The sequence below is a fragment of the Mustela nivalis genome, assembly GCF_964662115.1.
Source record: "Mustela nivalis genome assembly, chromosome: 3".
Lineage (NCBI taxonomy): Eukaryota > Metazoa > Chordata > Mammalia > Carnivora > Mustelidae > Mustela > Mustela nivalis.
Window position 1 is genome coordinate 114744791 of NC_139022.1, and position 25114 is coordinate 114769904.

At 34.4% G+C, this 25114-nt stretch overlaps 1 protein-coding gene across 2 annotated transcripts in view; it reads right to left on the reverse strand.

Annotated features, from left to right (window-relative positions):
- Nucleotides 1–25114, reverse strand: part of SLC12A2 (solute carrier family 12 member 2) — a 105974-nt gene that overhangs the window by 43641 nt on the left and 37219 nt on the right. For both annotated transcript variants that reach the window (XM_082723097.1, XM_082723098.1), the window contains exons 5-10: nt 15715–15854; nt 13776–13886; nt 11503–11611; nt 8459–8586; nt 8277–8361; nt 3855–4006 (exon numbers count right to left, since the gene is read on the reverse strand). In XM_082723097.1, coding sequence (XP_082579223.1) covers nt 3855–4006; nt 8277–8361; nt 8459–8586; nt 11503–11611; nt 13776–13886; nt 15715–15854 — 725 coding nt within the window. The remainder of the gene's footprint in view (nt 1–3854; nt 4007–8276; nt 8362–8458; nt 8587–11502; nt 11612–13775; nt 13887–15714; nt 15855–25114) is intronic.

Below are 25114 nucleotides of genomic sequence, written 5' to 3' on the forward strand. Positions count from 1 at the left end.
GTGTGTGTATTTTTCCCTTTGGTAAAGTAAATTTGCATTTATTATAAAGGAAATTTCTATCTGTAGAGAAGTTTCCCTCTCTTTTTTTAATATCTTAATTTAATTTTATAATTTTCAGTGTTCCAAGATTCATTGTTTATGCACCACATTGAGTACTTCATGCAGTCCATGCCCTCCTTAATACCCATCACCGAGAGTACTTATTTGAGAGAGAGAGAGTGTGCGTGCCCAAATGGGGATAAGGGGAGAGGGAGAGAGAGAATTTTAAACAGCCTCCATGCCCACCTCGGAGCCCTACACAGGCCTCCACCCCACAACCCCAAATTCATGACCTGAGCCAAAATCAAGAGCTGGAAACTTAACTGAATAAGCTACCCAGGCATCCCTACTTTTCATTTATATTGACCGAGACCATGTGCCAACTGACACCAAGGAGATAAGGAAATATGCTGTTAAGGTATTAGTGACTATTTTACACTTGACTGTAATTTTATATTTTAAGCCAGATGTAAAGTTAACTACAGGCACAATCCTTGGCCATAATGCATAAGTCTGGTTATAAGTGTATATAATTCCACCTTGTTAAAAATCCCCCCATGTATCTTTCAAAAGACTCAATTTTAAAAATGAAAACTACATTAAAGTGTTTTAATGAACATTAGTATTGTCCTCTCTAAGCATTTCAAGGAGAAAAAAAATCCTGAAAAGATCATTTTCTATTCAGCCCTTTAGTAACAACTTGGTTAGCTATATGCCATGTGCTTTGCACAATTACTGTATTTCACAGCTATTAATACTAGATCAGCATTGCCAATTCTGTCTTTAGGTAAGAGATTATAAAGGACATATAAGATGGACCAAGATCAAAAGGAGCAGACTTGATTTCTGTTATATATACTTATCAAATACATAATGACCTCAAAGATAAGTGCAAAGACAAATGAAGAGAGAAAGTAAGGAACAGAGAATATGATAAATTGCTGGATTAAGGCAAAACAGACACCACAAGCATTATATGTATCTGTAACATTTCATCTGTCATGTTTTGAGTAAAAATTCCATTTTTCTTCTTCCATTATATCATCTCTTACCATAAACAGAGGTAAATAATGCTCCACGCTTACCTAAACACTATGCTTCTAAAATCTGCCAAGTTTCCTGTTTTCTAATTATTTATTTACCTAATAACCTCTGCATTTTCCACCATTTAAAGTTAAAATATGAGTAGTAAAGATAATGATAATGAATGTAAATAATGGTAACACCAGTGTTGTTCAGAATACAAGGATAACAGAAACAAAGGTCTCTCTAATAAGGGGCGGGAAAGACAGAAGTCCAATAAAAGGTAGAAAAGTGGCAAGTAAAATGAATGGTAAGATTCTGCATGGTGTGTCTGTGTGGGGGTATGTGTGTGGGTTGATGACTTGTGATTTAGAAAATCTTCATAAAAATGGGTCTCCTTGAAAGCAGGAAGATTTGGACAAATGTAAAGAAAAAAGCAGGTGCATTTCCAGCAGAGTGAAGCACCGAAACAAAACAAAACAACCTTAAGAGAGTGGGTTAAACACGTATGCATGTGTATGTACACAAACATGTAACCCCTCAAGTTCAGTATGGATAGAAGGCAGGGTGATGTTAAGTCTGGGTATGAAGGGTTTTGACTGATAGAGCAAAGAAGCTCATACTTTATTGAGCAATAAAGCTTAATAGTCAGGTTTCAGATGACATTAAAATATAGAACTATATTCAGAAACATGAAGATTATACATGAAAAATAAAAATTAAAAAAAATTTAACATAACTTGAAAAGAATATTGTAAAATTTAAAAAAAAATTAAGAAAAGTAAGGCGATCCAAATCACTTTTCCTCTTAAAGTATGAAAAGTCAATTACATGCAAAACAGTGTGATCAAATGTGGCTTTGTATAGACTTCATGATTAGATTCCAACTTACAGCCTCCTCAGATACATTCTGTTCGCCATTCTTCAAATGACAAGCAATTTGCATTTTTACAGGATTTTTTTCCAAATTATTTTTACTTTACAAAGCACTTAAAAATTGTTTTAAAAATTTATTTAATTATATTAGAAAAGCAGCTTTATGTAAACCAAACTCCTCTTTGGTTTCATGAGTCCATACCAGACTTGATAAAGACAACACACTTTTGTATTTTAAGGCAACAACACAGAAATCTGATTGGCATTTTTAGTCACTGGGCAGAGATCAACATTTGCGCTTTTCATACACAATATCAATGTCAGAACTGGCCTGAATCATTAGCGGGATATGAATACTTTCTTTCATTCCTACAACTATGCCTAGTCTTGTGACTAGAACAAACAAACTTCTCTTACATAATTGGGTTCAATATTTATAACAACTGAAAATGTAGTCAATTCCTTAAAACACAAAATAAAAAAATACTGCCATTAAAAATTTAAGTCACAAATTTATTATAAAATTTAAGTATTCTATATAAAATGTATATTGTTCTAAAATATAGTGAACGCTCAGTTACTCTGTTTATGTTTACACTAAACTGTAAAAACACTAGAATCAAAATTTTTAGTTTTCATTCTGAATTAGTATAATCTTCTCTGTAAAAACCTATAAATGTTAAAAAATTTCATTTCACTTTCAGAACCTTACAGAGGTAATAATAAAAAGAAGAAGGACTGATATTCTCTAAATACTGGACAAACAGTATTGTGTTTTATATAGCTCTTGTGTTTTAAAAGGTCACAAACTTTCAAGAATGCATTAAGAATTTTATTCTATTGTTCAATGGGAGTTTAGCACAGCATGAATACATGGGCCTTACCTAATAACAATACTGATACTCACCAATACTTTCTAAAAAGGGAAGTTATTATATAAAGCAGTTATGAAGACACCCCAAAATAGAAACTCAACTCATTTCATTGAGTGCAGAACTCATTTAAAATACTTAAAGGGTGGCCTGGCTGGTTCATTGAGTGGAACATGCAACTCTTGATCTCAGGGTTATGAGTTCAAGCCCCACATTGGGTGTGGAGATTACTTACAAGAAGATTTTCTAAAAAACAATAAAATACTCAAAATAATACTTAGGTATAAATACTTAGGTATAATACTTAGGTATACTTAGGTATAAATCTAACAAACACATTGAGCAAGTACTTGTATTCTGAAAACTATACAACACTGATGAAAGAAACCAAAGATCTAAATAAATAGAGAAACATACTGGGTTCATGGATTAGAACACTCAACAAAGTGAACATGTCAATTCTCCCCAAATTGAAACACAAGTTTAATATGTTCCTATCAAAAATCCAGTTAAGACTTTTTGTAGATAAACATCATTCTACAATTTATGTGAAAAAGCAAAAGGAACTAAAATAGCTAAAACAATTCTGAAAAAGGATAAAGTGGGAGGAATCGATGTACTTGACTTTAAGACTTATCATGTAACTACTCTTAACAAGAATGGATGGTACTGGTGGACTGACAGATGAAAATGCCAAAGAAGAGATCAGAGAACCCAGAAATAGACCCAACAAGTATGACCACATGTGAGATGTTTCCTTGCTTTATGAATCTATTCACTACATATATTACAAACGATCATCAAAGTGTTGCCCTCGTGAGTCCTTTAGCTCTTGAACAGCTTCAGATTTTACCCTTTAAATTACTTATCTATTTGCCCAATTACTCATTGACAGACTTTTCAAACAGCTATCTGAGTAAAAAATAACAATGGTCCTACAATGGTCCTCCATTCTAAGTGAGCGCTGTACTCTGAATGCTCAGGTTTGACAGCAGCCTGACATCTATGTATACAATGTCAGCAGAATAGAAATATGAGGCTCACCTGGAAATTGTTCATTAGGCCATAGTAACAAGGATTGCTTTCACAAGATGAAAAGTCAAAGTTTAATTTGCAGGCTGCAGAAGTACAGTTTGTTAGCTCTGTTACAATAGTGTCATTAACATTCCCAGTGGCATCTCGAACAACACAAGAACCTGAAGGACAAGAGACAATAAGAACAAGCAATAACTAAAACTTATATTCATTTAAAAATTATATATGTTCATAAAGGGATTTATGGTACTGACTGAACATGAACTGGTTAACAGTATTTACATTTTTAGCATTAACAGTTTAAGTAGATTTACCTGAAACAGAATTGGAATAGCATCACAGCCCCAAATATTTAAGTAGTGAAACAAAATCTTACAAAAACCAGTATCACACACATGCACACTTGAAAACCCCACACATATAACTGTACTGTTTGGTTAAGTAAATATAAAACACTATGTTGGAAGAGTTCCAAATGGTAGAAATGTTTTCCTGTACTCCAAGTATTTAATATGTGAAACATGCCAAAGATCAGACTTCAGGTAATATCAATCTTCTGTGAAGGGAAACAATTTTAACATTAATGAACTATAATTCTATTTAAACCTTAGGCTCAAGTAAGTCTATCCTGATAATAAGACAGTGTGTGACTGCCGAGATTTGCTTAAAAATAACCCATGAGGCAGAAGAAATGGGTACAGGTGAATCAAGATTAACCATATATTTCTATTCCTTGATAACTTTGTTGAAAGTAGGTGATGGTTCATTAGAAAAAGCAGTCTAACTTCTCCAATGAAGGCATGCAAATGGCTAATAGACACATGAAAAAATGTTCGTCATCACTAGCCATCAGAGAGATCCAAATCAAAACCACATTGAGATATCACCTTACAACAGTTAGAATGGCCAAAATTAACAAGAAGGTAAACAACATGTGTTGGAGAGGATGAGGAGAAAGGGCAACCCTCTTAAACTGTTGGTGGGAATGCAAGCTGGCGCAGCCACTTTGGAAAACAGTGTGGAGATTCCTTAACAAATTAAAAATAGAGCTTCCCTATGACCCTGCAATTGTACTACTGGGTATTAACCCCAAAGATACAGATGTAGTGAAAAGAAGGGCCATCTGTACCCCAACATTCATAGCAGCAATGGAAAGAACCACAGTGGAAAGAACCAAGATACCCTTCAACGGAAGAATGGATAAAGATGTGGTCCATATATACTATGGAGTATTATGCCTCCATCAGAAAGTATGAATACCCAACTTTTGTATCAACATGGACAGGACTGGAAGAGATTATGCTGAGTTAAATAAGTCAAGCAGAGAGGGACAATTATCATATTGTTTGACTTATTTGTGGAGCATAAGGAATAACACGGAGGACATGAGGAGATGGAGAGGAGATGGAGAGGAGAAGGGAGTTGGGGGAAGTTGGAGGGGGAGATGAACCACGAGAGACTGTGGACTCTGAGGAACTAACTGAGGGTTTTGGAGGGGAGGGGGGTGGGGGGTTGGGTGAGCCTGGTGGTGGGTATTTGGAGGGCACATATTGCATGGAGCACTGGGTGTGGTGCATAAACAATGAATTCTGGAGCACTTAAAAGAAATTTAAAAATAAATAAAAATTTTTTAAAAAGAAAAAAGCAGTCTACTTTTGTGTAAAATATAAAACTTCCATATTACGACATGACATTTAAAAAGTTTTCTTGGAAAAAAGCACTTGGTTATTTGGAACAATATATGATGTGTAACTATTAGTAATTAGCATTCTTTAGACATTGGAGGCACTTTTACAGTCCTAACTCATCATATAGGAGGTAAAAATTTTAAACATTGCAGCCAAAAGTGAGCAACAAACAGAAAGTTAAGTTTGAAAGGGAGAATATGTTAATGACCAGACACACTGTATCAAGTTTTTTTCTTTCTGAATTTCTTCATCTAACTTTTGGAGCAGTGTTTAGAAGGTACTTGTGAAACCATCTGGGGTGAGGGGAAAAAAGAGCCCTGTTTACCCTACAGCAGCAATGCTCTTATGTGTTTCCTACTCTAATGTTCTACATTGCAGGTGACTGGGGGAAAAGAGGTTCCCTTACTCTGAATGAGTTACACATCCACTGTTGTAAATACTGGCCCCACTCCTGATTGTCAGGGAGGAAGGGCTACTCCTACTACTCCAAGGGCTAGTATGGACAGAATGAATTAAGTATGACAGCTCATAGCCAGAGAGTCAGATACAAACAGAAAACCTTTATTTGGTTTAACTAATTATTTTCCGATTTGAAACATAATCAGCTATATCATTCTTTAAATTAAAACTAAATTTTCCTGAGCCAGGAACTTTTAGGGGAACATGAAATGTTTCTGCTAAGCTTATATATATATTTTTTCCTAAATATATATTTATTTATATCGTATATAAAAATATATAAATATAAAAACATACATACATACATACATATTTTACACACACACACACACACACACACACACACACACACACATGATTTTTGTTTCTAAATGAATTTCAGAGATCCTCCTATGGACTCCAAGAATAAATAGGGGTGCCTGGTGGCTCAGTAAGCTAGGCGTCTGCCTTCAGCTCAGGTCACGAATCAGGGTCCTGGGGTGCAGTCTCGCACTGGGTTCCCTGCTCAGCGGGGAGTTTGCTTCTCCCTCTCCCTCTGCTCCTCCCCTCCCCGCCACTCATGCTCTCTTCTCTCTAGCTAACTTTCTCTCTCAAATAAATAAATAAAATATTTCTAAAAATTTTTTATCTATAGTCACTGCAAGTAAATTATATGTAAATCAATATTTTTTCTTGGGAACATTTCAGCTAAAGAAACTACTTTACTAAGAGTCTTTAAAGAATTGACTAAAAGACAAAATAAAAGTCCTCTTTGCCAGGAAACATTCTTTAAATCAAGTGTGAGTTATCTTTATTTTTTTTTATTTTTTTTTTTTAAGATTTTATTTATTTGACAGAGAGAAATCACAAGTAGATGGAGAGGCAGGCAGAGAGAGAGAGAGGGAAGCAGGCTCCCTGCTGAGCAGAGAGCCCGATGCGGGACTCGATCCCAGGACCCTGAGATCATGACCTGAGCCGAAGGCAGAGGCTTAACCCACTGAGCCACCCAGGCGCCCCAAGTGTGAGTTATCTTTAGTAAGGAATCACTAAGCTTTCATTTCTTCATGTGTACAACAGTGATTTAGAGATTGGCTGACCACTTAAGCCCTTTCCAGTTCATTTAAAATGCTATGATTTCATGAATGTAATAAAAAGTTGAAAACCAGGTTCATTCCATTTAGTTAAGACTTCAGTAACACTTTTCACTCAATATAGATTACCCTATTTATCAATCAAAAATTTTTTTGGTAAAAAACACCAACAGAAAGTTAAGTTTGAAAGGGAGAATATTTTAATGACCAGACACACTGTATCAAGTTTTTTTCTTTCTGAATTTCTTCATCTAACTTTTGGAGCAGTGCTTAGAAGGTACTTGTGAGGGTGCCTGGGTGGCTCAGTGGGTTAAGCTGCTGCCTTCGGCTCAGGTCATGATCTCAGGGTCCTGGGATCGAGGCCCGCATCGGGCTCTCTGCTCAGCGGGGAGCCTGCTTCCCTCTCTCTCTCTGCCTGCCTGTCTACTTGTGATCTCTCTGTGTCAAATAAATAAAATCTTAAAAAAAAAAAAAAAAAAAAAAAAAAAGAAGGTACTTGTGAAACCATCTGGGGTGAGGGGAAAAAAGAGCCCTGTTTACCCTACAGGTGACTTTCACTCAATAAATGTCTTCAAACAATCTTCATACATAGTAAGATTAAAACACAATACAAAATAACCACCATAAACAAAAACATTAAAAATTTTATAAAGGTCACAGAGTAGAATGCATTTACTTCTACTACATAAAGTGTATTTTTTATAAATTGTAGCAAAATCAAATTTAAGAGTTTTCCTAGAAGAGTTTACATAATTTTTAATTTACTTTAATTCATAAAGATCTTATAGTAAAAAACACTAAGGCGTCTGGGGGATTAGGTAGTATCTGTAAAACCACTAGTAGTTTACTTAAAACTCTTTCTGAATTAAAACATGCAACTCTTAATTCTTTTTTTTTTTTTAAGATTTTATTTATTTATTTGACAGACAGAGTTCACAAGTAGGCAGAGAGGTGGGCAGAGAGTGAATGAGAGGAGGAAGCAGGCTTCCCCGCTGAGCAGAGAGCCCTATGCGGGCTCAATCCCAGGACCCTGGGATCATGACCTGAGCTGAAAGCAGAGGCTTTAACCCACTGAGTCACCCAGGCGCCCCGCAACTCTTAATCTTTTTATTGAAATATATCTGCAATTAAAAGTTAGAAATACAATATTATGGAAATAAATATTTAAAGTATGAATCATGAAATTTCTGAAAGAGAAATGGAAGACTATTTACCTACAGATACTGCAATTCCTATGTAAACCACCGTAGTAATTAAAATGGCTAAAAGTGTTCCTTTGGGTATAGCTGACTGAGGATCCTAGAAGACAAGAAAAAAATTTTAAGTCTACCTTTAAAAGTAAATATATATATACCATTTTTAATACAGAATGGATACAGTACTTCATAATACTTACTGCAAGATCACCTGAGATATTTGCTCCAGCAAGAATACCAGTTGCAGCAGGAAAAAAGATGGCAAATACAGAAAAGAAAGTTTCTTCCTCTCGAAAATCTGGTCCAAAGTTCTCATTAAATATTTCAGCTGTGGAGAACAAAATATCTTTGGCAATTAATGGACAGCAGATTAGACTCTTATAATTTAGGTCAAGTGCAAGTGTTCAAGTTCAAGTACCTGGTAAATTCTTGACCATTTCCTAGTAGAAGCAGGGCATTGCCTGTTTTCCTTTATGAGGGAGCAGTTAATAATCAAAATAATGATTTGACCTGGGTCATGTCTACTATTTTGTGTATCTTAATAATTATGTTTCAAGCACCTTTAACTTGATTGTTATCACTAGTACAAAGGTCAGTCAAAGCATGGATAAACTTCTCAACGTCTGGGGTCAGTAAAAGAGACAGGAAAGGAGGTAGGAAAATAAAAAACATCATACTCATCTGTATCCTTTTTCCCCCCTTATATCTAACTTATATACTATCTGTACAGTTTTCTCTTTCCTTGTGGTGACCTGCTTAATTTTTAATGCTGAATTATTCATGAGGCTTCCATATAATCTTAGCTAAGGCAAACTAGTTAAAGTCCCTTTCCATTTTAACAATAATAAATGCTTCAACTAGTCTTACTATTTCCATCTATTCTGATGGGCCGTGATAGTGAAACAACCAGTTAACTGTCATCCACCCACTTATCCATCATCTGAGTAACTACCATGCACCAGGGTCTTCTACTGGAACCATGAAGTATCTTACTACCTTAGTAAAATGAATGACAAGGCAGCAAAGCATTATCAACCACCAAAAACGAAAAGTCACATTCTGAAGTATATTTAGATTTGTTTATTTCAGACTGAGAAAAATCCCAGATATGCTTCTTATACATTATTTATTACTATACTAGGTAATAATGCAATACTTTTTTTTTAAAGATTTTATTTATTTATTAGACACAGAGAGAGATCACAAGTAGTCAGAGAGGCAGGGAGAGAGAGAGGAAGTAGGCTCCCCGCTGAGCAGAAAGCCCGATGCGGGGCTCGATCCCAGCACCCTGGGATCATGACCTGAGCCGAAGGCAGAGGCTTAACCCACTGAGCCACCCAGGAGCCCCAATAATGCAATACTTTTATAAGGGGCCAAGGATCTGGGAAAAAAAAAAAAGAAGGAAATGAAAAACATGGTTTAGCAGATATTTGCAGCTATTTTTAAATCAATAGAAGTCACAAACAGAAAATATATAATTACTAGGAATTTTGTAGAAATAATCATCCCCTAGAATTTTTAACACTTATTTTAGAAATAAGGTTGTAAAAAGAAATGTTAAAAAATTATAAGATAAAAAATTTTAAGTAAAAAACCACTTGTAAGGACAAGAAATGTCACAAATATAATTTATGGAAGTGTAAAATATAAAAATATATCTACCTAAGGGATGCTATTAACTTTCACTTCGGGCATGTCTAGTCAACACCTTTTCTCCCAATCCAGAAAATCAGGAATTTAAAGTCCCTTTTATAAGTAGGCACAAGCAGGGGAACCTGGGTGGCTCAGTGGGTTAAGCCTCTGCCTTTGGCTCAGGTCATGATCTCAGGGTCCTGGGATTGAGCCGTGCATTGGGCACTCTGCTCAGCAGGGAGCCTGCTTCCCCCTATCTCTCTGCCTGCCTCTCTGCCGACTTGTGATCTCTCTCTGTCAAATAAATAAATAAAATCTTTTAAAAAAGAAGAGGAAGAAGAAGAGGAGGAGGAAGAGGAGGAAGAAGAAGAGGAAGAAGAGGAAGAGGAGGAAGAGGAGGAGGAAGAGGAAGAAAAAGAAGAAGGCGGTGGCAGCAGCGGCGGCAGCATGAGCAATAGTAGTAAAAACAGGTATCACACTATCAACCCAGGCAGGACCAGTAGGCACAAAAAATGGGTGAGTGTCACTGGTTAAGGTAGAAACCTTGGAACAATTCCTATCAGAAAACTAACCATGCAACTAAATCAGTGTCTGAGAGAACCAAACCAGTGCCACTCACAAATAATGAAGTACTGCATGTTATTACCAGTGAGCCAAAAGATTAGTAAGTTTACACCCAAAGGTAAACCAACCAGATCTCTAGGACCCACAGTTTGGGTCGCCTGATTTTTTTTCCCTAGTAAGACTTTGTGAAGGAAGAAGTGCACTGAAATACATCCTGTATCTTTTCATAGGTCTGTAGGAGTTGCTCTGGGCTCAGTGACTAGGGACTACTGCAGTTAGGCCTCTTCTTCCAGGGCTTCAAAACAAGGAGTTTCTTGAGTAGTTTTGGTCACCTGAAGACACATCAATTACCCTAAGTGGTAAACCTCTCTGACACTAATGCAAGTGTTCTTCCTGGCACCATTTCACCCTGTGCAGATGCAGGTGCAGACTGGTTCCATTAGGTGGAGAGCAGGGGATGGTAACGGGGTGGGAAATAGGGAGAGAGACTTAAGGAAATAACAAATGCAACTAAATTTCACCAGCAGGGACAATTAGAAACAGAATGAAAATGGTCACAAAGATTAAAACTGTAGAAAATCCTCACAATGTAGGATGTAAAACTGTCAAATAACCGAAGTGGCCATTATACCATGAGTGTTTCCTTCATGGGTATAGGCATGTTTAGACTGCTTTGCTGAAATACAGCTAACAGAATGAAAAAGCCACATGAGCATAAAAGTCACCATTTCAGTCACAAATTCCTAAAATGGCAGAGAACAAAGACACCTTTCCTCAGAAGCACTGATTTTTCTACATTCTAACATCTTTTGATGCTAAGAATGAAAAACAGAAGATATAAATAAAAGTAGTATTTTACTCTGATCATAACATACATAACAGAGACAACACTAAATTGGATTGTTAATTAGTGTGAGTCACTCCAACAAGAGCAATTATATTACAAATTATCTACAGTGTATTCTTTGTTTACTAGTAAAATGCTATAACATGCACAAAATATAGAAAAAAAAATGTCAAAAGGACAGTCTATATTTTTTTTACTTACATTTATAACCAAAGAAACCTTTGGGCTTCTTGCTCTCCAATGGGATAAATGTTCCTATGACGAAATCAGCAATTGCAAGTAGGAGAATCACCAAAAGAACAATCTGAGCCTGGAATTTTAAACATGAAGAATCAAAATCAAATCTCTAATGTCTCTACACTGATTCAGTTTCATTACCTTATAACTTCTGTGACTGAAGGGATTTGTCTTGTTTTCCCAGTGCCTCAAAAAGGTTTTTGAGGCATTCAATAAACTTATACTATACGAGCGATTTTTAAAGAACTATCCTAAAATGTTCAATATACCAGGGGAAAAATGGATAGTGTAAGTAGGATCATGCCAAATATTTCTGAAATAAATTCGGGATGTGCATGCCACCACACAAATCATAAAGCACTATAAATCCACAACTCTGCAGGCTTTGTATCCTTTATCATTATTTACCGTCCCCTCCAATAGAAGTACAATCTTGACATGGGGAACTTGTTTGCTACAAAAACAAGTTTTACACCAGGTCCAAGCACAATGTTGAATGTCTGACAGCCACAGGAAAAGAAGAAGAAAAAAAGACAGAAAAAAGAAGACAATATCCAGAAGGAAGACTGAAGTAGCAAGGGGACTGGAAGGAACAGTCTATGAGAACTTCCATCTTTCCTCCTACACTCTTTTTGTTTTGTTTCAGTGATATACAACTGACAGGTAACAATCTATGAGTTTCTGGTGTACCACATAACAATTCAATATTTATACACATGTAATTGTAAAGTGATCACCCCAATAAGTCTAGTTAATATCCAGGACCATACATAATTTAAAACTGTTTTTCTTGTGATGAGAACTTTTACGATCTACTCTTTAAAAAAGCAACTTTTAAATATGCAGTATAGTATTAACTCTAGTCACCATGCTGTACATTACATGCCTCTGAGATTTATTTGATAACAGCAATTTTATACATTTGACTCCCTTCACTATTTTGCCATATTCCCCCACCTCTCCGCTTCCACTCTTTACCTCCCAATAAAGTTAGGCAGATACTCATGAAAACCTGGAAACCATGGAAATAAAAACTGCTTAAATGCTCATCCTGTCCTATGTAGGATGAAATTCTATTCTTTTCAGTTAAGTCAAATGGTTAAAAGTATAAGTAAATGAGTTAATTATATACTAATGACTTAAAAAAACAACCTTGGAAAAATTATTCTTTCCAAATTGCCTAATTTTTGATATGATAAATATTATTATTATAATAATAATATAATATAATATTATTATATAATATTATTATAATATTATCTGGAAACACTTCAGAGATATCAGAATTTCTTACATTAAGAAGTAGAATACATATGTAAGGAATAAACAGGGAGGCCTAAGAAAAAGGAATAAATAACTATGTACTATTGAGGCACCATTCAAGAAACTCAAGACATCAAATATATTATTATATAATATATTATATTATAATATAATATAATATAATCATATAATATATATCATATATGATATATAATATAATCATATAATATAATCATATATAATATATCATATATAATATAATCATATAATATATCATATATATTATATGATCTTATATAAGATCATATAATATATAAAAGGAAATATGACACCTAGAGGGGACTTGGAGATCCTCAGCAGACCCATGTGGACACACAGTCAGGAAAACAGCTGTACTGAGGAATATTCTCTCAGATATAGAGAAATAATGCCAGGTGCTCTGCCTACTAGTTATTAACATGTGACTTTAGCAACTTTTCCCAGAAACAGCGGTCCTGGCTTTGGTAGCCATGATTTCTGAGACGTCAACAGCAAGGAGCGAGATGAGCTTCTCTAATCTCTTACAGGCACTAACTTGACATTTATTACCCCTGTATTTATTTTTGAAGTTGAATTGTTAAATTACAAAGCCAAGAGTTTAATTTGGGCTACCTGACATATTGACCTGAGTGATTCTAAATAACTTTAATCAAGATTAAGGGAGGGGAGGGGAAAAGAGGGAGAGGAGAGGGGGCAGGAAGTCCAAAGTCAGAAAGTACTGTATTTAAGTGGATGCTTAGACTGACTGTTACCTCTGAACATTCCCGGCCTTGTCGGATAGAAAATAACCTGATACATAAACTTCCCTGAAAATGGCCACTTAAGAAATATTTAAAATCTAAAAATATTACCACACTTTGAGTAGTCTCTAAACAAAAGCTCTAAAAGTTCTTATGTTAAATACATACAGATATTCCAGTGAGTTCATTACTTACTTTTGCTTCCCATTCCATTCCAGCCACTGAGATACCTAAGAGGAGCACCACGGTAATGGCTCCAATAATTCGAATATCATTGATTTCATCTATCATAAGTATGGAATGTTCCTAGAAAACGAGAATTATAAATATAATGAACAATTTCAGTTATTCAGATAAATTCTTTAATTCTTCTGGAAACACTTCAGAGATATCAGAATTTCTTACATTAAGAAGTAGAATACATATGTAAGGAATAAACAGGGAGGCCTAAGAAAAAGGAATAAATAACTATGTACTATTGAGGCACCATTCAAGAAACTCAAGACATCAAATATATGATCAAATTAATAATGCTATATTTAATACAGACTTAAATAAAAAATGAAATTGCTAACAAGCAAATAAAAATCATAATACACTTAAGCAGGACTCACAGTTAGCATTTTTTAAAGACATATATTTTGTATTATTGTGATTAGTAAACTCATGTTTTTAATGGTCTTTTATGTTGCATAAGAAAAAGAGATGAATACACATTCATGTAGATGTCTAAAAACACACACTGTTCCCACTCTAACAAGCAAAAGTATTTGTGGTTTAATATCTATAACATTAAAAACATGCTAAATTAAATAACAAAAGAATATTAACTCTTAATAGTTATACTGCTTACTTTCTTGCAGCCCTTGCTTTTCTCATCCCTTAGGCCTATACAACTAAGGTCAATGCCAACATAAGTGCCAGTCTCTCTCAAATCTTACACTTTCTAATGGGCGGCTTCCGACCATAGAACAGAGTTACAACCTAATCTAACATGATGGACGCTATTAAGTGTCTCTCCAGGTCGCTCTCAGTTAATAATGGTGAATCCTATTTCACTTCTGCTGCTTTAACTACCCACACACCTTAACTCTTTTCAAACAAATCCTCTTCTCAATGCCAGGGCAGTATTATCAACTACTTCCTGGCCAGCTCTACTTGGCTATACCTCTGGTTCTTCCAATCAGACATCCCAAATTACACTGTCCTGTGCTGGTCTTTCTCAGTGAATGCCATTACCCTCCATTTAAACCTCCAACTCAGAAATCTATTTTTTGTATGTAAATCTATATATCTATTTATTTATATATATGAATCTATATCTATAAACCTGAAATCCTTTCTCTTTTCTCTAATTTCCCTTTCTCTTTCTCTAATTTGCTATATCTCGATAATCATCAAATCCACTCATTTGACTTTCTAAAAATCTCTCCAGTTCACCAATACCTCTCTAGCTACACTGGTCATTGTTTGAATGCACACCACCAGCCTTTTTCAGGATAGCTATAACTTTCTGAATGGGTCTCCCTCTACACTGGTGATCCCTCAGATCCATGCCCTATACTATGGTTCCATGTTTCTTCAAGCCCCAATATGATCTTATTCCAGCCCCTAACTCCAACTGAGATTAAGACCCCAATTTAGTAGCAAATAATAGCTTTACTGATTTGACCCTTTTTTGCCTCTCTAGTCTTAAATCTCTATTTTATGCTACAATTATATAGAAATATTTACAGAATTAAAAAAACAAACAAACAAACAACAAAACCACACCATACTCTACCCCTTCTGGGCCCTTGTTCCCTTTTTTCTCCTATTCCCTCATGGCACATCCCACCTCTCCTACCTGCCTACTGACTGTTAGACTCCCTTCCTTGGAAAACCCTTACTCACACTCCTTTGTGACCTTTGCCCCTTTCCTAGGTGGTAGTAAGTGATTACCTTTTGTGTTGCCAAAGTCTTCTCTAACTACCCACTTCTGACAAGGTATTATCATTACTTTGTCTATCTCCTATATTAAACTTCTTGAAGGACACGTTCTGTGTTCATCACTGCTTTCCTAGGTCCAATACGAGGAGTGGCACATAGACCTCAATAACAATTTGGGAAACCAACATCTAGAAGTGGAAATTACCTTAAGCAACTCCACCACGGTTTCTGCAAATCCAACCACATACATAGCAACTGCAACAGCATTGGCAAAAGCGAAGATCAGTCCAATTGCACCACCAAATTCTGGCCCTAGACTTCTAGATATTAAATAATATGCTCCTCCTATGGGAAAGGGGAAAAAAACCAAAAACACTCAAATTAGGAATTTAAATGTCAAACAATCCTCTTAATTACACAAGAGTTCAGAAAGCACATGCCTTCAATAAGCACGACTGTTAAATTAATAAGCAAGTGCGTGAGCATATTTTCAGGAAGAAACATCCCAAAAGAATTCTTTACAACCCACTTCATTCATTAACAGTTCTCAACATTCTGCCCATATCAAATATAAAATCATCTGGCCTTTTAAATACCTATTCTCTCTTCTAAAGCTTAGATGAGAATGGACAAAAGCCTCCTTCTCATATTCATAGATACCAATATCATCTCCTAATGGTTTTCTAAGTGAAGTTTTAGTCTTAATGTAAAATCACAGTTGAGATGATTGCAATAACCTAAATTGGTATGGTAATTTGTTGGTAACATGACTACTAAGACTCCAAAAAATTTCCAAAGAAATCGCAAAGAACAGCAAGTATAAGGTGATATCCTAAATAGATATAATTTATAGTTTAATAAATCCTGACTAAATGCAATAGTCAACAAGGACATTAAATGAACTATCATGAAACATATATTTTTTTAACTTAAATAATCAGTATTATGATTTTGAGTTAATCTAATGCTTAGTTGAAATCTCTAAGAATTCTTCTAAAATTCTATTTTATTTCTGGCCTCTAGGTCATAATCAAATTTAGTTTTAATAATAATGAAGATACACAAACTTATATACATATTCTTAGATACTGATGAACTGCTTAATTCTTAAGGCCATAGGAAGAGGGACGCCTGTGGCTCAGTCAGTCAAGCATCTGCCTTTGGCTTAGCTCATGATCTCAGGGTCCTGGGATGGAGCCCCATATCAAGCTCCTTGCTCAGTGGGGAGCCTGCTTCTCCTTCTGCCAGCTGCTCCCCCTGCTTGTGTTTCCTTTCTCTCTCTGTCTTTGACAAATAAAATCTTAAAAAAAAAAAAAGACCATATGATGAAATGCCATTTAATACCTGAGTATTTGTCCTGTTCTCTCAGTATAATAAAGACAAATATAACAAAAAATTCTATAGTTCAATAAAGTACAAAGAATGCCAACTTCATTCTGGAAATACCTGTAATATGTTTCATAGTTAATTCTATCAATTCTCTCAAAATACACTATAAAACCATCCACTCTAAACTTCCTTAGTTACTTATTTCACCATAATTTCTATCACCTTGGAATCCTCAAGAAAAAAATGCAACCTGATCATTTGTAATGACTGACCTTATGGTTTTTTAATCTGATGAAATTACCTAGGAATTTCCCAGAAATATTTCTGAACACTAAAAAATTCTAATGGACTTAAAGACAAATTTTTCATAAAATAAAGATCTTAGCCTAAGATATTAAATTCATTATAATTAATCACAAGAAAAATCCCTGAAATACTTTAATTATCAAGACTATATTTAACATATATGTTCACAAAATTGATTTATGCTATTTCATTTACTGCTTATACAAACAATGAATTACATTTATCCTGACTTCACAGATGAGAAAAGTAGGTCATCATGAAAGGTTAAGTGATATCCAGGATCTAGGTTGGCATCTGGCTCCCTGCCAAGTGAGGAGTCCTCTTCTTCCCTCTCCCTTGCTCCTCTCCCCTATTTGTGCTCACTTGCTTGCTCTCTCAAATAATAAATATTTTAAAAAAATAAATGAGACTGAGAAACATCACAAATAAGACCTATAAAAACAAAGAATTAATTCATGATGTACTTTATAGTTTTGATTTCAAGTCTCTTTATTACTAAGAAGAAAAAATAGATATCTTAAGGTGCATTTAATATGGCAAAACATAATGGGAAGGGCAATTCTCCCTGGGAATTATGAATATAAGTAGGCAAATTCTGATATTTCAGAACTATTTTTAAATAGTTTAAAATATCTACAATTTAAAATATCTAAACCTTAAAGCCCCACACCTAGTTTTGTTAATTTTTAAAAGATTTTTATTTTTTTCCAAGAAAATAAAGAGTTCATGGATAATAAAGAATATAAGAGTATCTGCTAATCTCACTACACTTTTACTCCTGACGAAAAGCAAACATTCTCTGCCTTGTTTCTTTCACTTCTACTACTGTTTCCTACAGACAACCAGTTTTAAAAGCAGTTTTCCTTTTTTTGTTGTTTTGTTTTCATCAAAATCAAAGATAGTATTAAAGACCTACCACTTAGAGAGACTGGTCTGGTATTTTTACTAATACGCATAAAGCAGGTATTCATCTTGAATATAAAATTTCTATTTTGTTAAGAATTACATTTTACTTAATTCTAGCTAAATACTGTTCTCATTCCCATTTTACGTATGAGAAAATCAAGGCTTAGAGAAGTTAAGTAAATTGACCAAGGTCATACAAGCAGCCAGGGAAGAACTGGATTTAAACTCGGGTCTGGTTTGAGTCCTTACCATACAATATGCATGACAAATATCAGTCTTTTGTTATGACTGAAAATGGCAATGAGAAGGAAGAATTACGAATGAGTAAAAGGCATCAATAGACAAAAATTACTTTCTTTTAAAAAAATCTATTTGTCAAACAAACACAGAAGTTAATGTTGAAAAAATATTCTTCACAGGGTTTCGTAATATGGCCATAAACTACACCCAACTCATGCGTGTAGAGGACATAAATGAGTCAGATACCAGAGTACTAAGTAATGATACTACATACAACTGGGTTCCATTTTCATCACATATTGATTTGGGGTTGTATGTCCCTATAGCTCTTCCTAAATTTCACATCAATAACAAAACCCCAACTGGGTTAACCAAGAGCTTAAGATTAAAAATGTATTATTGGCTATAAAATAAGTGTCAGCAAATTTCAAAGATCTGAAGTGATACAGTTAATGTTACTGACCACCTAAGAATTAAATTAAATGTATGGAAGTTCCCTAATATCTGTAAGTTACACAACATACTTTAAAGTAAACCACTGGTTAAAGAATACACCACAGGGAAGTTAAAAAATACTTTTAGTGAATGATGACGAAAATAGAACATATCAAAATTAGTGGGATATACCTAATGCAGAAATTATAGTGGAACTTTTTCAAATGTTTGTATTAAAATGACATAAAATCAATGATCTAATAAGAAACTTAAAAAAAAAGAGTAAATAAAACCTAAAAGAGAAACAAAGTACTAAAGAACAGAAACCAATAAAGGAAAATCAGCAAAGACAAAAGTTGTTTTCAAAAACATTAACAGAACTGGTAGACAATGAACAAGACAAAAACAAAAAAGAAAACATAAATAAACCAAATCACTAATGAAAAAAGGGACATATATAAATCCCATAGTCATTAAGTTAAAAGGAAATATAATCAATTTATTACAATGAATATGCAACTCAGATGAAATGGATGTCCAAACTGTGGTAAGAAGAGGAAAATGATTAAATCTTATAGCTAACTAAAAAATTAAATTTATAATAAAAACCTACACACACACACACATACACACACAATTTATAAAAACTACAGGTCTAGATAACTTCACTGAAGAGGAGGTGAAAAGATCAATCTGACACAAATTCTTTCAGAAAACAAAGGAGGAGGAGATGCCAGCCAATATCCCTTTTAAGATGGTCATCATCCTGATACCAAAATCTGACAAAGGTTATTAGAAAGAAAGAAGATTTCAGATGAATATTCCTCATGATCTTAGACTCAGAAATTCTTAACAAAATGTTAGCAAATAAAATGTTGCAGAAAGTGTAACATCTCTTAGGAAGTGGAACCTACAAATGCTAGGTTAAGATTCAAAAAACCATATTAATTTGTGAAAGTAACAGAGTAAGGGAGGAAAACCATATAACCATGTCAGAAGACGCAGGAAAAGCACAACAAAATTTAATATCCACTCATGATAAATACTCTCAGCAACTTTCTCAATCTGACAAATGACATTCTCAAAAAACCCGTAGTCAACATCTTCTTACTTGTGATATGTTGAACTTATTCTACATAAGAATGAGCACAAGGCAAAGATGTCTAGTCTCATCACTTCTATTTACCACTGTATAGAAAATCCTAACTAATTCAACAAATGAAAGAGAGAGAGAAAGAAGAGAGAAAAAAATTCTAAAAATTGGCAAGAAAAAATATAAGCCATGTCTATTCACAGATGACCTATTTATGTTTATCAAGATAACAGAGTAATGGTGTCAAAATACTAAAGGCTATTTTACTTCTCTGTATAAGAAACAAAACATGGAAAATAAAATTTACAAATACCATTTATAACCAAAGAACATGAAAAACTTAAGGATAAATTTAATAAAATATAGGCAAAACATATATACTGGAAAATATAAAACACTACTATAAGAAACAAAAGATCTAAATAAATGGAGAGAGACAAATTTTCATAAACTGCAAGATTCAGTATTATTAACATAACCATCCTCTCCAAAAATATTTTTAAGACTGAAATACCAAACCCCATTAAGATTTTATGGGCTTTTTGCTTGTTTTTAACAGAAATTAGTACACCTAGTCCAAAAATGTAGGTAGAAATACAAAGGACCTTGAAGAGCCAAAACAATCTTGAAAAAGAACATAGTTGAAAGACTTAGAAATTATAAAGGTAAGCAATCAACAGTAACTGGAAAAATTACTTCCATAATTCTCCCATAAATGGGAGAAACAAACTTATCAAAGGAACAAGCATATAGTCTAGAAAATACACAAACAATTGATTTTTCAACAATGGCACCAAAGTTAATTCAAAAGAGAGAAGACAGCCATTTTAATAAATGGTGCTAGACCAATTACTTATGCAGGGAGGTAGGGAGGGAGGAGAAGCACACTCTCTGTCTCACTAATACGCAAAAATTTGAAACTATTGACAGTCAAAAACCTAAGTTCAAACTATAAAGATACTAGACAAAAAGAAAAAAGAATTTCTTCATAACCCTTAAGATATGCAAAAGATTTCAGTTCACTACAAAAAAAAAAGCCCTAGCCATAAAAGAAAACTCAAGAATCTGGATTTCTTCAAAATGGTTAACTTTTGGGGCACCTGGGTGGCTCAGTGGGTTAAAGCCTCTGCTTTCAGCTCAGGCCAAGCCCCACATCAGGCTCTCTGCTCAGTGGGGAGCCTGCTTCCTCCTCTCTCTCTGCCTGCCTCGCTGCCTACTTGTAATCTCTGTCAAATAAAATAAATAAAATATTTTAAAAAATGGTAAACTTCTGCACTTGGTAAAAAAAGATTAAGAGAATTATAAAGTGATGAGGCAAAGTTGAAAAATGGGGAAAAAATACATACATTAAACAAATCAACTGTATTGAGAATATATATTTTTAAGAATTCCTACAAATAAATAAAAGATAATACAACTTAAAAATCAGCAAAAGATTTGAAAATATTACAACAGAAGATGTACAAGTGGTCATAAGCACATGTAAAGATGCTTACTGTAATTAATCATCCACAAGAGTAGGTATAATTAAAAATACATAACAAGTGTTGGTAACAATGTAGAAAAACTAGAAGTCTCATATATTGTTGACGGTAGTATAAAATGGCACAACCACTAGGGAAAACATTTGACAATTTCTTATAAATGAGACATACAAGTACCTCACAAATCAACAAATCCACTCATAGGTAATCTCCCAACGTATGTAAAACAATACAAACACAAAGACTTGAATGACTGTTCCTGTCAGCTTATTCATAATAGCCTCACCCTAAAAATAATCCCAGTGTCCTGCAATAGGTACTAAATAATTTATTGTTACTATAGGTATACAGTAATAAAATAGAGTAATGTATAGTAATGCTACACTACAACAAACTACTAAACATACAGAATAACATGGACGAATCCCCAAAACTCTATATTGTGGTAAGACACAAAAAGAGTACCTTCTGTAGAACACAATTGCATCGTGGGCTAGAGGAGAGAGAATGATTATAAAGGAAACTTCCAGTATGATGAAAATAGTATGTATTTTGTTTGAGCTAGATTTATATACTTATCAAAACTCAAAGAACTATAAACTTAATGTGTATATTTCACATGTGAGCTTTACTCTAATAATATTGACCTAATTAACTATAAATCTATGTCAACAACTACCATTTCAAAATTTAAAAATGGTACAAAATGATATAGCAAAAAAAATTTATGTGCTAGACTTCAAGAGAAGATTAAATATGTCTTAAGCAAGTTCATCGACTCACTGCTTTTAATGAAAGGAGACAGAAGTTACTTCTAAGCTAGACCATGTGATAAATCAAAGTTTTGTTTTGTTTTGTTTTTTTCTTTTTGGAGCTTTTCTTAAAAGGCAATTAAATAAGGGCACCTAGGTGGCATTCAACTCTTGATTTTGGCTGAGGTCATGATTCCAGGGCTATGGGATAGAGCCCTGTGGTGGGCTCCATGTTCAGCAGAAGGTCTGCTCAAGATTCTCTCTCTCCTTCTGCCCCTACCCTCTGCATGTATATTCTCTCCTTCTCTCAAATAAATAAATCTTTAAAAAAAAGAAAAAGCAATTAAGTCCATAAATTCATCTACATTTTTTTTTTGGTAAAAACAACCCAACCCAAGTTCAGGATTAGCATCAAACATCTGCCAAATGAACAGAGTTGTGACCCAGATTCTTTATCACCACCTAGCACCAACACTCTCCATTCACTTCTGTGGTTGTTAGGCGTAACCTCACAGAATCCTAGTACTGTAAGGCAATTCACTGGTCATCAGGCCAACCTCCTCATTTTACATAAGGATACAGAGATAAAAGTAAGTAGTGATTTTAAGCAACAGTGATGGATAAAGCCATGGAAAGACCAAAGTGATGTGTTGATTAGTCCTACAAGTAAAATCAACACTAAAATGACTGCCTCATCTATTTCATATTGTTCTAAGAATTGATTTAAAACTCCTTAGAAAAATAAAGCCCTATTAAAACTCTATTTTAAATTTGTGCAAAATACTAAAAATCTTTATCCTTGGCTGTTACTAACATACAGAATTCCATGAGTGGTGTATAAGGGTAACAAAGGTTTTTGCAAAGCAGACATTTTATTTTAAAAAAATCGACTTTATCCTGTTTCTTTTTTCAAACAGGTGTCACTGGATTTGAAAACTCTTTTCAAGAGCTCTGTCTTGCTAATTTTTGTTATAAAGCATTAATCAATGATTTCCTTAGTTTCTTCTACTAAGAACCCAGAGTTAACCAATGTGAATGTGCATGGTCAGTTTTACTTTTGATTAGGAGTACATTTATCAATCAATCTTTGTAGAAAATGGGATTACCATATACAGCTATTATGAACATTCAGAACAAATGAACTGAACTCAAATGGCACCTTCAAAATAAAATACACAAAGACAAAAACCCCCACGCAACTAGGCAGGAAGGAAGGAGGAGTGCTTACTATCTTTTGAACATGCACTCTGGATGTTTGACTAACAATTATGCCACAAAAGAGACATTTCTTAAACCACACAGGGCTCCTAGAGGTTCTCATCACAAGGTAAATAACATGTTTTTCTTTGTTTTCCCTTGTATCTATACAAGATGATCGATATTAACTAAACTTACTATGGCAACTTATTCACAATATGTGTAAGTCCAGCCATTATGCTGTAACACCTTAAACTTGTTCAGTGCTATATTCGGATTATATCTCAATAAAACTCTAAGGAAAAAAAAAAACTACATGTGGTTCAATTTAGTACTTGCTCTTTTTATCTGCTAACATGGACTAAATACTGTATATTAATGTGAAACATTTTTTAAGCTTTAGAAATACGTTAACTTCCTTTGAACTATTTCACCTTCTTTTCTTGTAACTCTTGTTCACCCTTGATAAAAACTGCACAAGAAATCTTAACTGTTCAATATGCTGTTGAAAAATCACAGTCAACATGTGATCCAGCACATCCTCAGTGCTGTAGGTATGGGGTAAGGAAGTCTGAACAGAAGCAAATCTTGACACGTTTTTCTACCAAAATGAACTTCCCCCAAAGAGTAACTTGAAAGCAATTCAATTTAAAATACAAACTAATCCAACTACAAGGTAGAAAAACACATATAAAATAAGATAAAATTGGAAGGGTAATGGACTCCTGTTAAAATAAGTTAATTTGGGGCACCTGGCTGGCACCTGGGTTAAGCATCTGCCTTTAGCTCAGGTCATGATCCTGGGGTCCTGGGATTGAGCCCCTCCTCAGGCTCCCTGCTCAGTGGGGAGTCTGCTTCTCCCTCTGCCTCTCCCTTCTGTTTGTCCTCTCTTGAAAATAAATTTTAAAAATCTTTAAAAATAAGTAAAATTTTTTAAAAAGTTAATTTAGCAATGTGACACTGTGAGGGGATAATTTTATGTGTCCACTTGCTTAGTCCTAATGCTCAGATACATGGTTTCCATAAGGGTGTTTTTAGATGACATTTACAATGAACTGATGGACTAAGAGTAAAGCAGATTGCCCACTGTAATGTGGGTGGGCCTCATCCAATCAGCTGAAGGCCTGAACAGAACAAAAACAAACTTCTCCAAGCAAGAGGTAAGAGGGAGGTGGTTCTGCAGTAGACAACCTTTGGATTTGAACTGCAGCATCACCTGTCCTCTGGATCTCCAGACTGCTGACCTGCCCTGCAGATTTTGGACTTCTCATCCTCCACTCCATTATCATATAAATGAACTTCTTCAAATAAATTTTTCTTTATATATACATACACATCATACTGGTTCTGTTTCTCTGGACACCCTATTATGAAAATATTATAAGGTAAATATACAGAAATCCATATTTCCATTTAACAGCAACAAACAGTAAGAAATTAGAATTTTAAATAGTAACTTTACAACAGCACCAAAACCCAATTAATACTTTAAGTATAAATCTAAAAAAATATCTGCAAGATCTGTATACTGACAACTGAAGAACTAAAGAGAGAAAAATGATATTTATGAAATGGAATCCCTGAAAGTTAAGATGTTAATTCTCCCCAAACTGACCTCTATATTCAACAGAAGTTCAAACTAAATTTCAGCAAGACAGTTTGCAGAAACTGACAAAGTAATTCTAAAATTTATATGGAATGGCAAGAGAACTAGAACAGCCAAGACAATTTTGAAGAAGAACAAAGTTGAACAAACTTCAAAAAATACTATAAAGCCACAGTACCAAGGGAGTATGTTATTAGATTAAGGACAGATCTTCAGAAAATGTACCAGAAGGAAATCCAGAAATAGACTTATACATG